This window comes from Suricata suricatta, chromosome 17 (assembly GCF_006229205.1).
Source record: "Suricata suricatta isolate VVHF042 chromosome 17, meerkat_22Aug2017_6uvM2_HiC, whole genome shotgun sequence".
Lineage (NCBI taxonomy): Eukaryota > Metazoa > Chordata > Mammalia > Carnivora > Herpestidae > Suricata > Suricata suricatta.
Genome location: NC_043716.1, coordinates 13,411,404 through 13,428,617, shown reverse-complemented (window position 1 = coordinate 13,428,617; position 17,214 = coordinate 13,411,404). Strand labels below are relative to the sequence as shown.

Sequence of the window (17,214 nt, the reverse complement as noted above, 5' to 3'; positions counted from 1 at the left end):
TTCTCTCTCTCTCTTTCTTTTTCTCTCTTTCTCTCTCTCTCTCTCTTTCTTTCTTTCTCTCTTTCTTTCTTTCTCTCTTCTCTTCTCTTCTCTCTTCTTTCTTTCTCTTTCTCTCTCTCTCCCCCCCATGCCCTCTCCTCCACTCATGCTCTCTCTATATCTCTTTCTAAAATATAAATTAAATAAACTTAAAAATAAACCTCAAATAAATTGACAAGAAAGATATTGGGTTGGAATGGAAAAATGAGCAGAGTCTGCACAGAACTATAAACAATAAGACACAGAAAAAAAATGCCCATTCTCACCAGTAATCAAAGAAATGCAATTTAAAACAAGTTAGAAAACAGTTTAGCAGTTTCTTACAAAACTAAACATAGTCGTACCATATGATCTAGTAATCGTGTTGCTTAGTATTTACTCAAATGAGCTGAAAACTATGTCCACATAAAAACCTGCACACAGATGTTTATAGCAGCTTTATTCATAACTGCCCAAACTTAGAGCAACCAAGATGTCCTTCCATAGGTTAACTGGCAAGTAAACCGTGGTATATTCAGACAATGGATATCATTCATTACTAAAAAGGAATGAGCTATGAAGCCATGAAAAGATGTGGAGGAACCTTAAATGTATATTAGTAGATGAAAGAAGTCAATCAGAAAAGGCTACATACTATATGATCCCAACTATATGACAGTCTGAAAAAGGCAAAACTATGGAGATGGTAAGAAGATCCATGGTTACCAAAAGGGAGGAGGAGGGAGAGATGAATAGGCAGAGCACAGAGGAGTTTCAGGGCAATGAACTTACTCTGTATGATACTATAATGGTGGATACATGTCAGCATACATTTGTCAAAACCCAAAGAATGTTTAAGATCAAAAGTAGACCCTTAATATAAACTATGGGTTATAGGTGATAATGATGTATCAATACAGGTTCATCAATTGTAACAAATGTACCACTCTGGTTCCCAATGTTGAATAGTGGGAGAGGTAGTGTAGTTTTGGGGGCGGGAGATATATGGGAACTCTCTGGTCTTCCCAATCAATTTTGTTATGAACCTAAAACTTCTCTAAAAAACAAAGTCTTAGGGGCACCTGGGTGGCTCAGTCAGTTAAGCAGCCAACTTCAGCTCAGGTCATGATCTCATGGTCTGTGGGTTCAAGTCCCATATTGGGCTCTGTGCTGGCAGCTCAGAGCTTGGAGCCTGCTTCCAATTCTGTGTCTCCCTCTCTCTCTACCTTCCCCTGCTCACACTCTGTCTCTCAAAAAGAAATAAACATTAAAATTTTTTTTTAATCCAATCTATTTTTTAAAAAAGATGGGTTTTCTTCTATCATTTACTCAACAAATATATGAATGTTTACATTGTGCCAAGAACTATAAAACATTAAAAATGCTTTAATGCCAGCAAGAGGTGGTAGCTGGGCATTCTCAAATACCATTATTAAACAGTGTAAGCTGGCACAAGTTCTTAAAAAGTAATCCAGCATCATGTATCAAAAGCACTAAAAGACTTCAAACTCTTTAACCCAAAATCTGAGCTTCTAAAAATATATTCTAATAAAATATGAAATGCAAAGGTTTTATGTACAAAGATGTTAATTACAGCATTATTCACAATACTAGAAAAGTGGGGAAAAATGTCCAAAACAGGATAAGGACTAAGTGAATTTTAACATATATAAGAGAGTATTATTCAGTCATTAAACATGATTATAAAGAATTTTATAACTTTGAATACCTCTAAGTGAAAACAGTAGAATCCAACATCTTTATATTCAGTATTTTTTCAACTGTGTTAAGAAAAACTTGAATATTTGTACATACATAGAAGAATGAATCTCATTGCTGGGAAGTTGGTTTACAGGTAGTTTCCAGCTTTTTTCCCTATTATTTTAGTACTCTCAACAAAAACAAAAATGTTAAATCTTTTTAAAAAAATATGTAGGGGCACTTGGGTGTCTTAGTCAGTTAAGCATATGACTCTTGGTTCAGCTCAGGTCATGATCTCATGGTTTGTGAGTTTGAGCCCCGTGTTGGCCTCTGCACTTTACAGTGCAGAGCCTGCTTGGGATTCTCTCTCTCTCTACCTCTCTCCCTGTCCCTCCCCGCCTCTCTCTCTCAAAATAAATAAATAAATTTTAAAAATTACTTTACATAAAGAGAACAAAATTGCTCTAGGTAAGTGAGAGTAAAAATACAGTAAATGAGTAAAGGGGAACTAAAACAATATTATGTGCAAGAAGAAAGAGCAGAGAATAAACGATGAAAGATTTAGGAGGTGATAAAGGACAGAACTTACATTGTTCTCCAAGAAATTTGCTTTCCAGAGCCCCAAAGACATAGATTCCAGGATTGATGGTAAATACCAAAACACATTTAATGTATTTTAATTTAATGTCAGGCTATAAAATATGTATTTTGAAATTACATTTTCTGAGATGTCAGAAAAAACAAGGAAAAAAAAAAAGAAGACAGTAAGATTATCAACAATGACCCCACACAACAGGTGCCCCAGGCCTTGCCTTTCAACCTGCATTGCCCAGACTGACTTGTTGAGCATGTTTATTGAGAACTTAGAGCGCACTAGGCACTGCTCTAGACAGGCCTAATACGTCAGTGATTAAAACAGGGCAAGGATCCCTAACTGCAGGGGGTTTAAGTTCTTGAGGAGGAGCAGTAGGAGAAAATGAGTAATAAACATATGCCCCCAAAATGAGTTACCTAGTATTCAGAATACAAGTTGTGAAAAAAGAAAATCAAGCAGGATATAGAGGCAATCAAGGGGGGCAGGGTGGGAGTGCAGCACTGTCGCTAGGATGTCAGGGCAGGCCTCGGGCCCAGGCCATCGCAGCGGACTCCTGGGAGGGGAGGCGTCCGCCACAGCTGGCAGCAGAGCATTCAAATAGAGTGGACTGCTAAGGCCAAGGATCAAAGGTGGGAGAATCCCTGGCTTATCAGAGGACCTGCAGGAAGGCCAGTGTGGCAGAGTAAGCAAGCCAGGGGAGAGCAGTAGCAGCAAATAAAGTCAGAGAGAGGCGCGGTGGGAGGGTGGGGAGGAGGGGAGTTCTCCTGTAAAGACTATGGTTTTGCTCTGACTGAAATGGGAAGCCAGTGGGGGATTATGAATAGAGTGACACAATCTGATGTTTTCAAAAGAATCACTGCTGTATAGAGAGCACTGTGTGTGTCTGTGTGTGTGTCTGTGTGTTTAGAGAGAGATCAAGAGAGACCACTTAGGAATTTCAAGTCTTTCTGGATTGTCTTTCCCTTCATGTTTAAAAAGAAGTTTATGGGGTATGCCGGCCATGTTTACAAAGAGGATTTTCTCTTCCAATGTGGAATCTTGAATGTGTCAATGGCCTGCAACTGTGTCCTTAGCAGGCATCTCAAAATAATGATTACCAAACATTTCTACTCATTGCCCTGACACAAGTTCTGGGCATCACCCTTTCTCAGGGGAGAGGTAAAAAGAGGTTATGCAGAACAAGCAGTGATAACAGGATGACGTCACAGGTGTGCCTCAAAGAAGCCCCCAGTGAGTTCGGCTCATAACCACTCTACAGTGATTTACTCTACCCTGCCAACGCCAGCTGGAGAAGGGATGAAGAAAGCTGACACAGCCGTAAGCCTTGGGCAGGCATCGTAAGATCTTTTTCCCTCCAGTCCCCTGCCAGCCCCTCCCCTCTCCAACCACTGATCCTTGCTTCAGAAGCCAAAGTGTGAACAGCACGTGTCTGGATTTCAGAAACCTGCCCAGCAGTTGGAAATTCCCTTCCGCGTGTCAGCTGCTGCATCTGCTGTTGGCACTTGGGGCAAGGGATCACAGGGGCATTTTCTGAAATAAGCTTTAAGATGGGAGTCCTACATCTGAAGAGGGGCCTAAAGAAGCCAGAAAACTGCAATTACAGTAAACAAATTTCTAAATATGTGACAATATGCCTTCTAAACTGAGACATACAAGCCAACTAAACAGCTCTAAGAACAGCAGAAGTCAAGAACAAATGCACAGAGCACCCTGACTAATGGAAAAGATTTTATGGGCCAACAAGAGTTCAGCTGATATGTAATGTAATGTGGCTGAAACTAGAGAGCACTCTTTTCCTCTAGCTCAGACCCTTTTGGTAATAAATGGTTTCTATCATTTCAGCTTGCAAGCCTCCCTTTACCTTCCTTCCCCACCCAACGAGTCTTCTAAGTAGTCTACACCTTGAACACTTCTTGGAAAAATTTCAAAATGTGAACCAAGTAACACCATCTGCCATAAAGTTAGACTATAGTAGCTAGAAAAAGAGCTACTCTTTGAAAAACCAGCCCACATGCCCTTGCTGCCCTGAATATGGGTGCCCCTGTCACACTGCTCCAGGAAGAGCTAAACAAATGGTCAAGTCTTCTGGTAAAAAGAAAAAAGGAGTCACAGCATTTTCTCTAGTAACATATGACCAGCAGATTAGGTACCTCGATCTACTCTCCCAAGGAAACAACTAATTATTTAAAAAATCTTTTTAGAAAGCATATATGAGTTAGGAAATTAAAAAGGAATCTTCTGAGCAGAGATTGAGTAAAGATGGGAAACTAGAGATAAAAGTGTGCATGCAATACAGCCAGACATAACCCTAAGACCATTTGCTACCTGATGAACTTGAGCTTTGGTTTCCAAAGCTTCATGGGTACAGCTAACCTGAGAGGACACCCAAAATCTCTGCCATTACGTTGGGATCCTACAGCACTACATCCAAGGTATGAGGGTGAATCAGAAATAACTCTCAGCCCCATGGGGCGCCTGGGTGGCTCAGTCAGTTGGGTGTCCGACTTCAGCTCAGGTCACGATCTCACGGTTTGTGAGTTTGAGCCCCACACTGGGCTCTGTACTGACAGGTCCAAGCCTGGAGCCTGCTCCAGATTCTATGTCTCCCCTCTTCCCTTCCCCTGCTTGCACTCAGTCTCTCAGTCTCTCAGTCTCTCTCTCTCTCTCTCTTTCTCTCTCAAAAATAAACAAACATTGAAAAAAAAAAAGAGCCCATGGCCCCTTGATAAGACAGTTGGAAAATTGACTATATCAAACCCCATGGCTGACTGCAAGAGGAAAAACATTGCGCTGAAAATATGGACCATGCACTAACCCTCACAGGAGTGTGAAACCTGAATTCACATTACCTGAGTGGTTTGTAAACCCTCAAGCAGATATTTTAATTTAGAGTGATTATTTTAAATTGCCCACACCAGGCAGTGGACAAATGCAAACTCGAGTCCTTTTCCCAATTTTCAACCCAGATTTCTAAGCATTCCCACTAATGAAATTCCAAACAAAATAAGAAAAAAAAATTAATTGCACAAGAAACAAGGCACATGAATGACAACTGGCAGAAATAAGAGCTTAGCAGAAACTTACCTAAAAGGACCCCTTATTCATAGAGTCTTAAATAAACCATGTTTATTATATTTTAAAGACATAAAATACCAGCTCACAAATATGTACAGGGAACAAGAAACAACAAAAAAAAAAGAGCGTATTTGAACAAAATATATCTGGAAATAAAAACATATAAGTGAAGTAAAAAATTCAGCAGGACATATTTAGCAGATTAGATATAGCTAAGGAAAGATTCAGTAAACTAAAAGACAGAGTTAAGGAAATTATCTGGCATGCAGAACAAAACACAGAAAGTTATAAAAGTGAAAGACGTGTAAGAGACACTAAAGACACAGAGTAAAGTCTAACCTCTGACTAGAGTCACAGAAGGAGAAGAGAAAGCATGGGCAGATGTAGTATTTTTAATGCAGCTAAGAATTTTCCAAAACTGCTGAAATCAACTCACAGATACATGAAGCCCAACAGATACATGGGGCCCAGTTGGGTAAGCATCCAACTCTTGACTTTGGCTCAGGTCACGATCTCACCATTCCTGAGTTCCAACTCCATGCTGGGTTCTACACTGTGTCAGTGAGAAGCCTGCTTGGAATTCTCTTTCCCCCTCTCTCTGCCCCTACCCCACCCATGCTCTCTCTGTCTCTCTCAAAATAAATACATTTTTAAAAATTTAAATTAATAATTTTTTTTAAAAAAGGAATAAGTAAAATAAATCCTTTTAGACAAATAAAAACTGAAAAATTCTGACATCAAAAACACTTCACTAAATAAATTCTAAGGAATATACTTGAGGCAGAAAGAACATGATACCAGGTGGAGGTTATGAAATGCAAAAAAGAATGAAAAGAAAGTATTAAACATGAGTGGGTCTAAACAAACATTTACCAACATCATAATAACAACAAAAACAGCAACAATAATTTGTCTTGTAGGATTTGAAAGGAAAAAGACATTAAAATACATGACAAAACAGCCTATAAACTGGGGAAATATAGTATAGAATTTAAGTATTCCATGGCCCCTGTATTATTCAGAAGAGAGTGAAAATGCTGAATAACCTGATTTTGGCAAGTAAGCATACATGCTCTCATTCCTAGGGTAACCACTAATAAAAGAAAAGGAAACTAGTAGGGAAAGGGGAAGAAAGAGTGGGGGGAAAATCCAAAAAAAAGCAAGAAAGAAGAAAAAAGGGAACAAAACAGGTAGAAGAATGAGAAAGCATAGGGGGAAAATATCTGTAAAATATAAATCTGATAAGGGGCTTATATTCATATCATAGAGAGAAATCTTGAAACTTAATAATAAAGGTAAACAACTTGATTTTTCAATGGGCAAAAGATTTAAGTAGATACTTACTAAAGAAGATATACAAATAGTAAATACGCACATGAAAGGTCATTCATTATCCTCAGTCATTAGGGAAACACAAAATGAAATTAAAACCAAAATGAAATGGCTCCGCACACCCATCAGAACTGCGAAAGTAAAGAAGACTGACGATACCAAATGTTGGCAAGGATGCAAAGAAACTGTAACTCCTGTACCCTGCTGCAAGGAATGTAAAATGGCTCAACTGCTTTGGAAAACAATTTAGTAGTTTCTTATGAAGTTAAACATATACTTTACTGTATGACCCAGAACATCTACTCCTGGGTATTTACCCAAGGGATTAAAACATATGTTTACAAAAAAGCTTTCACACAAACATTCACGGCAATTTTGTTCGTAATAGTCCAACAGTAGAAACAACCCATTTATCAACAGGTAGCTAGATAAACAATACAGTATTATACCCTCACAGTAAAATACTATTATAATAATATGCAGTACTGATGCAGTACTGATAACATAGAAACAACATGAATAAATCTCAGACATGTGAAGCTGAGCAAAAGAAGCCAGACACAAAAGAGTACACACTGTATGATTCCATTTATATGAAACTTAAAAAATTTTTTTAATGTTTATTTATTTTTGAGACAGAGAGAGAGTGTGAACAAGGGAAAGGCAGAAAGAGGGAGACACAAAATCTGAAATAGGCTCCAGGCACTGAGCTGTCAACACAGAACCCGAAGCGGGGCTCGAGCCCACAAACTGAGAGATCATGACCTGAGCCAAAGTCGGACGCTTAACTGACTGAGCCACCCAGATGCCCCCATTTATATGAAACTTTAGAAAAGACACATCCAGTATATGGTGACAGAAAGTGGATCAGTGGTTTGCCTGGGGCCAGGGCAGGAATGGAGGTCAACTGACTTGGGCACAAAGAAAACTTTTTGAGATGATGGAATTTTCTGTATTTTGATTGTGAACATTAGATACCCAGATATATAAATTGGTCAAACTCACTGAAATGCACTCTTAAAATGGGTTCAATTTATTGTGTAAATATTTTACCTCAGTAAAAGCTTATTTAAAAAAAAAATAAGACAGTATAGGGTTGCCTGAGTGGCTCAGTTAGTTGGGTGTTTGACTCTTGGTTTTGGCTCAGGTCATGATCTTACAGTTCCATTAATTCAAGCCCTGCATCTGGCTCTGCACTGATGGTAAGGAGTCTGCTTGGAATTCTTTTTCCTGTCACACTGTACCCCTACCCCAGTCACATGCTCTCTCTCTCTCAAAATAAATAAATTTCTAAAAATACAGTATATATAAATCCAAATACCCTAATAATTACAATAACTGTCAATGGACTCAGTGTTCATAACAACCCCAAAAAGAAAACTCAAATGCCCTTAAACATAAGAATGTGTAAACTATAATAAATGAATAAAATGTAGTATTGTAGCAATGAAAATGGATAAACTACAACCACACACATCAACATGGACAGAACTCACAAACATTACATGGAACAAAATAAGCCAGGGAAAAAAGAATGTAAATATATGATTAAGCTTGATTCCATTTATATGCAAGCAAAACCAAACCATGTTTTGTTTAAGAGGACGTACTTACAACAACATTAGGAAGAAGAGTAAGGGGGTGAACCCCACAGGTCAGGTTGACGATTACCTGGAAAGGTGAGTGAGAACTACCACACGCATAAAACACAACAGGAAGCTTCGGAGGTGCTAACAAGATTTTATTTCTTAATCTAGGTGGGGTTCCATGTGTATTCCCTTTCTCGTCCTTTCAAATGTTTTATTCTCTCATCCTCTTTTCTGCATGAATGACATATCCATTTTTCACTGGGCCAAAAATATGAATCACAGTCTCTTCTAAGAATGGCATGTGAGGGGCTCCTCATTTGGTTGAGCGTCCGACTTCTGCTTGGGTCATGATCTCAGGGTGAGTTCCAGCCCTACATCGGGCTCTATGCTGACAGCTCAGAGCCTAGAGCCTGGAGCCTGCCTTGGATTCTGTTTTTCCCTTTTTCTCTGCCCCTTACCGGTCACACTCTGTCTCTCTCTAAATAAATAAACATTAAAACAATTAAAAAAAAAAAAAGAATGGCATGTGAAAAGCCTCTTTTTAATTATTTTATTTTTCTTAAGTTTTATTTATTTATTTATTTTGAGAGAGAGAGTGCAGGAGGGGCAGAGAGAAAGGGTGAGAGAGAAAATCACTCTGTGCTACACTGTCAGCACAGAGCCTGACATGGGGCTCAAAATCATGAACCATGAGATCATGACCTCAGCCGATACCAAGAATTGACTACTTAACTGAGCGAGCCACCCAGGCACCTTGAAAAGCCTCTATTTTAAAAACAAGAAGGATATTAGAAAAGACTGTGACAATAAGAAACGTTGCTCCTATCAAGTCCTTTAAAAGAGAAAGACACACAGACGCTACATTTCCCAAGAGAAAGACTGAAGATTACTTTTACAAACTGATCATTAACAATGCTTTCCAGGGGTGCCTAGGTGGCTCAGTCAGTTGGGCGTTCAACTTTGGCTCAGGTCATGATGTCACAGTCTGTGAGTTCGAGCCCCGCATCAGGCTCTGTGCTGACAGCTCAGAGCCTGGAGTCTGCTTCGGATCTGTGCCTCCCTCTCTCTCTGCCTCTCCCCTGCTCTCTGTCTCTCTCAAAAATAAACAAACATTAAAAAATTAAAACAACAACAACAACAATGCTTTCCAGGGGCGCCTGGGTGGCTCAGTGTTTTGAGTATCCCACTTTGGGTCAGGTCATGATCTGGCAGTTTGTGAGTTTAAGCCCCACATTGGGCTCTGTGCTGACAGTTCAGAGCCCGGAGCCTGCTTCTGATTCTGTGTCTCCTCCTCTCTCTGCCTCCCTTCCTCTCTCTCTCCTCACAAAAATAAACATTAAAAAAATTTTTAAGAATACTTTCCATCGTGAGAGGGAGATTCCTCCTTACCTGTGAGAATAGTAAATATGGAACCCCAAAATTGTTATCCCTAAACCATATCCTTCTGCCAGCTTATTACCTGTGGTCCTACTAGAGGCTCAAGCAGTCTAGGAGAATTCTGACCACCCAACTCCTTCATCTCTACTTGTTATTCTTCAGTCTCAAAACCGACTCTAGGTTCACTTTTTGTATCAAAGAACAGCAGCTGCTCAGATTTTGGAGGGGTAGAGGGGGGATGCTTGCATTGTTTAACTGTCTCAAATAACTCTAGAGAAGTTTTTGTGTCTTCTGATACAGAAGGCTAGACACTTACGACCTGGGTGTGATTTATGAACTGTGCACCCTTGATTAAGTTACTAAACCTTTCTGCTGTTTCTCGTTACCTATAAAATAAGATACAAAATATCTGTCCCACCTGTCTCAAATAGGTGATAGGAGAAATCAAATGAAAATACATACATAGAGGGGTGCCTAGGTGGCTCAGTCAGTTAAGCGTCCGGCTTTGGCTCAGGTCATGATCTCACAGTCTGTGGGTTCGAGCCCCACATTGGGCTCTGTGCTGACAGCTCAGAGCCTGGAGCCTGCTTCACATTCTGTGTCTCCCTCTCTCTCTGCCCTTCCTCTGCTTGCTCTCTGTCTCTGTCTCTCAAAATAAAATAAAGACACAAAAAAAATTTTTTTAAGAAAGAAAATATATACATAGCAACCCTAAAATTTCATCAAGTATTGACACAGTGTTGTTTTTTTGCTGCCATTATTGGCTACTACCTCTGAAAGCTACAGTTTTTCCTCAGACCACCATCTAGTTGGCTAGGATACAAAGTCCAACGGACCCCCTCTGACCCCATCCCCAGAACACACCTACTGTGTGACTTCAACACACAGCACCTATCTGGCCTGAGCCCCCTGCTCAGCTACACATTTAGAATTTTTCTCCTCAGGAAAAGCTTAAAGAGAACTCGGAAAAGGCAGCTGAGAGTCCTGCTGCCAATACTCCTGTCAATAATGTCTTCCTTTCAGAGCAAGTTCTTCATGGAGCAAAAGAAAATCAAATTAGGAAGCTGCAAAACCAGCAAGAGAGATGAGCTATCTGGCCCATTTCGGCTCCTGGGTAATGATGGGATGTCGCACGTCAACACTCTAGACCAAAGGACTCTGGACACCAAACCACAGCATCATATTGGGGGAAACACAGAAATCATTTCTTCAACTGACCATGGTTAGGGGCTTGCTTTTGTTGATATGACTAAATTTTCTCATCGCTTTAGTTTTTCATAACCGTTTCTCCTTCCCCAGCCTAAAGTAACAGTTTTGTTCTGAAAACAAGGACGCTGGAAATCAAGTCAATAAAGAAAGGGTAGTCCCTTGACATATTCACTTCTTTAACTTTTTCTTTTTTTCCAGGGAATTCTGAGGGAAGAAGGCTGTGCTAAGCAACCTGTTGATACTTATATCTCCCCCCTGAGGGACAGAGGGCATAGCTGAAGGATGCGTCCTCCTCTGGCCTGCCTTCGAAAGCCTAGCCTCTTCTGACCTTTGAATCTATTTCTCACAAAAATTTGCTGGTCAAGCCTGCTCTTCCTTTGTTAATTTACTCTAAACTGAGCAGTTCTGAAAGGGAAGGTCAGGCAGTGCTGACTACCTGAAGAAATCTACCCATGGATCCTTTAGGAGAAAAAGCCCAATGGCTTCTACCACTAGAGATATAGAAGGAAGAATGACAGGGACAGTTTATACAGCTAAACTCAAGCCTAACCCCTTATGAAAGGTGGATTTCCTGTACAACTGCTCTGACAAGCAGAGGATTAGGCACTTCATACATTTTGCTTTGGTGAGAGACTCAGACAGAAGTGAATGCCACAGAAAAGCAGACTGCTGTACTCAAGGTCTGTAAGGTGGATGTGGTGGGAGATCAAAGGAACCTGGGTTGTGAAGCCAACTTCTCAACTAGATTCGATCTGCATGCCCAACAGCAGCATGAAGGGGTGGGTCTCCACCTCAAACATCCCAACATCTGGGCTAGCCACTATCGGTCCCAGCTGGGACTCTCTACCCCTCTGGAGACACACATGTGGCACTTCCTCTACCTCCTCCAATTCAGGACTCCTAACAAATTGTAAGGGCAAGCATAAACGATAATGCCAGTCAGCCCTACCTCAACCCCAGCCCCTAAATGTTCCCTAAAAGCAGGGAGCCCCGACGGCACACCCAAGAAGTGTCTCTTGGGTGCCCTCTTGCTGCCACCAGAGCTTTTCTGCAAGCCTGAAATGGAGGCCTACTCTATGAACTGGTGAAGGAGGAAAAGGAGGAGGAAAAAGAGGGGGCCAGGGCACAGAAAAGGGAAGTTATTCCAGTGGTGGCCAATGAATAACATCCAATGATTTATAGGAAGTATAATCCAATAATACAGTAAAATAAAACAGTGTGTGCCTGAGATGGTTTTGATTCCAGGAATTATAAAACATATTTTTTAAAAAGAGAGAGACAAAGAGGGGGAGAAAAGAAAAGGGGGGGAGGCCAGAATGGAGCAAATTGGGCACAGATGGGGGATGCAATGGGTTTCAGTGATGCCCTACCACAAACGTTGCTTCAATTATTCCTCTTCAAGAAACTCGAGTTTATTTCCTTAAATTACAGAATTTAAAAAAAATTAAAATTCTTGAAGTGTTTGTGGTTGAGATCAACAGTTCACCCTCCAGCATCACGTCAGCCAATCCGATGGCCACTGATGTGTTAAAGGCTGAGGCACGTGGCGAAGGCCCCATTTCTGCCTTCAGGCTCAGGAATGCTGTAGAGACATTACCAACTGTGACATCACTCTGGGAACTATCTATCTCACCACCCCCATCACTTGCCAAAGGACACTTTTGGACATGGGCCAGGTAAGGAACGTACTGTTCAATGAGAGCTGGCTTGCCCAGAACTGTGGCCTTCTTCATCCATGCATTCAACAAAAGCTTAGTGCCTAATAAACAGTAGGCACTTTGCTAAGAGCCCCCAAACATCTCTCAAATTCATTTGTCCCCAGTTACTTCTGTGCAGGCTTCTAGACTCTGCAGTTCCACTGAGGCAGAATTTTTGCAAAGGGTCCATATGAGAGGAGATAAAGTTCTCCCCCACTAATGGCACTCGACCCATAAATTTTTTTTTAAGATTTTATTTTTAAGTTATCTCTATACCTAACATGGGACTCGAACTCACAGCCCTGAGATCAAGAGCTGCACGCTCTATCTACTGAGCCAGCCAGGCACCCCTCAACCCTTGAATTTTAAGATCATTGCTGACATCGCAAAGTTTAGTTGGTTAAGTGACGTGGCAAAACTCTATTTTCCCCTGTGTGAAGAAGGCAAATCTGACCTCCATCCTCTGCCTTCCTGAGTGCCAGGGAAAACTATAACCTATAAAAAGGGGAGAGACGCCTTTAACTCATCACTTGCTAAGTTTTTCTCCTCCATTTTCACTTGGGAGGCATCCAAAGCTTTCAAGCAGCTTTTGGTCTCTCTTGACCACAAGGAAAGCACATTTAAAAAGTAACCACGCTACAGAGTTAGTAACAGTATCATCTGCATCTCTCAACTATTGGTATTTTGAAAAGAGGAGAGTAATCACAAGGGTGGCACAGAACACACACATACACAGACACATAAAACGAATTAGAGGCATCAATAAAGAGCATAGTTTTTAGTAAGGAAGTCCCTGTTGCTCTTCAAATCATACTCCTAAGGTACCACTTCTACAATGAAGGCCCGGGCCCAGGCCCAGACTGAAAGGATCTCAACTACCTTGGGGGCCACAGATCACCTCTGCTTCAGGCTGGAATGTTCCTTCTCAAGAGTCCAGGAACTGACATGTGCAAACACCCACCCAGAAGGACATGTCCAAGAAGGAATGGAAAGAAAAATGATGGCCCAGATGTTCTATAACTTGCAGTGACTGCCAAATCACCACGACCCCAAGCACCTGGGAGGGCCAGGCAGCATCAGGCCCTCGCTTCCCAGTTTCAGACAGTCAGGGTTCCATGTCTGGGTGGCGACTCTGACAACAAGCAGACTGGCCTGGGGAGAAGCCTTTAGAAGGGCACCAGCTGACAGGACTTGCGGGCTGAACACTCAGCGCTGATTTATCACTTCCTTACTCATAAAAATGTGATTCAAACTGCTGCTGATTACTGAAGGATTTAAATCTTTACCCTGTCCCCAACCCCCTTCCCTCTCCACCCCCGGCACAGATGCTGCTACTCAGCCACAACACCCCCCTCTTGCCACTGTCCGTGCAAGCGCAGCACAGGGGCCCAGAGAAGATGACTCATGTGCTGGGAAATGGAAAAGTGCATCTTCCCACCAACCAGCCCCGCTGAGTGTTCTGCTCACCCCTCTCCCAATGGCAGCCCACACAGTGGGGTCTGGACGGCCGCCTCAACTGCACACCGGGTACTTGGCAGCACGTCCGCAGAGCTCTCTGTCCTAGTTGAGTGTTATATCCTGTGGCCTGGGCTGTTTTTCCCTGAAACGCTCTTGGAGCTTCTAACCACCTCAGCTCCTACTCCCCTTGGCCCCAGCTAGCTGCCTCATGGAGGTAAGCGTCAGGACGAGGCCAGAAATGAGGAGAAGGGTCTCAAGCACAGGCTTTGACATGTCCTTCTTGGCTAGCAGGTCCTCATTATGACTGACCATGGATGGAAAAGAGTCCTTAAAAAAAAAAGAACCTTGGCCTGAAATGGAAGAACCACCTATTTTCTTCTTTCCCCATTCTCACCATCTCACCTTCCTTTCACCCATATTTTAACCTTTACATAACAGCAGCTACAAGAAAAGGACTCTGGTGGCCTATGAAAAGGGCAAGGCATTCCTTTTCGTGGAGCAGAAGCTGCTGACAACAGATGCTTCACAGGCGAGGCCTGTAGGTCCCTTACATTCACACCTCCTGAGACCACAGGTCACCTAAGACTGGAACCCTACCTTGGCAGAGGCTGCAATTCTGTGACAGGCAACTCTGTGTTGAACTCTGTGCTGCTGCTGGAGGGAGGCAGGAATATAAACAGGAGGGCATCTCCTGAGTCTGGGAAGCCTCCCACTGGGCAGAACCACGGGAGTAACGGTGAAGGAATCAAGCCCCCTCCCCTTTGGACTTCACAGCCTCACCACGACAACACTTCACAAACTTTATTTCCTCCTTCCCAGAAACTCCCGCTGCCCCCTCAGGAGTGCGAGCTTCCTTGGAGGTGTTCTCAGGAATAACGAGCCAGCCTCAAAAAGGCACCTAAGCATCTTGGCTTCTGCTGGGAATTCTAAATGCTGTGGCAGGCAGCACATGACCAGAAAATCCTCTAAGATTCAGATATGATTGAAAACCCAGGCGGAGCAGCAAAGAACCTTGCAGAGCCCCAGGAGGAGCCACGTTTTGAGGGCAAGTGTGGCATCAGGTGAGAAACCCACCTCCCCCCAACACGAGCAAGCTGAAGCATAACCCCCAGACACAAATGGGAAGGGAAATAAATCCACCTCAAAGGGACGGATCTCTTCTTAGAGATGCAACAAAAGAACTAGCAACACTCTGTCCAGAAAGGCCAGGTCTGTTTTACAATAGTCTGCACGGGACAAATCCCACTTCTTGGCATTTCAGATAACAAGCTTCCAGCCCTGACACCAAACAGTCTCTGTCAATACTCCGAAATGGTTCTTTGGCACACGGACCAAATGAACACACAAAACAATGTCACCCTCGCGCTACATAATTCTGTCAAGTCAAACGTCATCATCCTTACCTAAGTGGGGTGGAGGGGAGGGATCCTGGTAACATCCTTCAACAGTGACCGGGTCCTCAGAACATTTAAAACTCCTGCCAATCAGCCCCTCCTTCCCCAATGTTAAAATCCCAGTCAGAAAACCCCAGTGTTCAGAAAAGCATTTCAGAATGCACACCAGTGTGACAGCCAAATTCTGGGCCTGGTAATTTTTGTGCTTCCAGCTTGAGTCACCCAAAGCTCATCAATTCACTGTTCGCACTCCCTGGCAGGCTCCCACAAGGGATAGCCCATAGGGAACCAGACTTTTCCATATCGAACAAACAGGGTACATGAGTCCAGAAACAGCTATTCCCAATCCCTGCCAAGCGTATGGTCTCTGCAATGAAACATTTCAGCAATGCCTCTCCCCTGGGAGAAGCTGTGGGTCTGCAGCCTCCAAGAGGTCTTGCTGCTGCCTTCAGCATAGCCAGATGTGTAACAGCATCTCTGGGTTTGCAAATTAAGCTCCATACCCATGATTCCCTCCTTTCATCCCGCCCAAGCACCAGAGAGTTATACAGATTTCAGAGAGTAAATTGAAAATCTGAGAGACAATGAGGGTGTGTGTGTGTGTGTGTGTGTGTGTGTGTGTGTGTGTGTATGTGTAAGGCGAATGGAGCGGTATGCAGAGGAAAGAAACTAGATAGCTAGATTAATCTTTACCTGTGTAGACAAAGAAACGAGCCATTCCTTACCTTTCAACTGAGAGTTGTGTACAGCAAACATGTTGATGGTCATAAGCTGCAGCATGCGGGTACTTCCGATCGGAGAGGGACTGTGCTGCAGCAGCACCTGGAACTCCTGGAGGACCTTCTCAGCCACCGCAGGGAACGTCTCCATCCTACAAATAACAGCCAGCTCATTCAGGAGCCACATGCCCAAGAGCAGTTGGCATCACACACACGCGCGTGTGCACGCATCCTCACACACACACACACAATCTGCCCCCCTCCCATCCCATGGTGTCCCTATGAAGGCAGACAACTAATGCCTAGGACGTTTTCTTTCACGAACCTTCCTGGTATCCTAAGGTGGCGACACATTTAAGAGAAGGAATTGATCAGGAATGGAAACAACTCAACCTCTGGATAAGTTGCTCTGAGTTATTACACTCTGGTAAGCTATTTCCTAACCTCTGGCAGTAAGTTGATTCAAGCTGAAATCAAAGTTTCTCTGTGAAACAATCAGTTTTTGTGAAGAGTGAACAAATTTCCTTTAAGCTCTAAAACCTACATATTCCCCAAACTCTCTGGTATGAAAACTATTCTATAAAAAGAGGTTGATGAGTCTAGAGAGTCTTCACTCAAGGCTTTGCTTCAGGAAACCAGACAGAGCTCTGCTGCTGTGTTTTAGGTACTATTGTACCAACTGCTCCACGTAAGGATCCCAAACTTCCCCTTGAAGAATCCCTAGACCAAGGGCCTCAGTGATGTGTTTCAATCTTTTCTGTGTTGCTGCTCTCCTCCCTCTCACAAGCCTCTGCTCATCAGGGTCTGTATGTTTTCAGGCCAGTGGAAATCTAATGCCCTGGCCAACTGCCACTCCCAATACAGGAAGAGCCTGTAATGTACGGAGGTAGAAATCCAGCCAGTGACCTAGGGCTCCTAAAGAGAGGTCATTCAAACCACTGCTTGCCAAATGTGGCCACTGGATCCCAAACAGTGGTGCATGCCTGGAGCTCCTTTGGCAACACGAACAAACCACAGCTCAAGTCCTCAGAAAATAAAAAGCAAATTCAG

At 42.7% G+C, this 17,214-nt stretch overlaps 1 protein-coding gene across 4 annotated transcripts in view; it reads right to left on the bottom strand.

The window, feature by feature from the left end:
* The window catches only part of SMG6 (SMG6 nonsense mediated mRNA decay factor), a 226,143-nt gene that overhangs the window by 151,852 nt on the left and 57,077 nt on the right, over nt 1–17,214 (bottom strand). For all 4 annotated transcript variants that reach the window (XM_029927433.1, XM_029927432.1, XM_029927430.1 and 1 more), the window contains one exon: nt 16,171–16,316. In XM_029927433.1, coding sequence (XP_029783293.1) covers nt 16,171–16,316 — 146 coding nt within the window. The remainder of the gene's footprint in view (nt 1–16,170; nt 16,317–17,214) is intronic.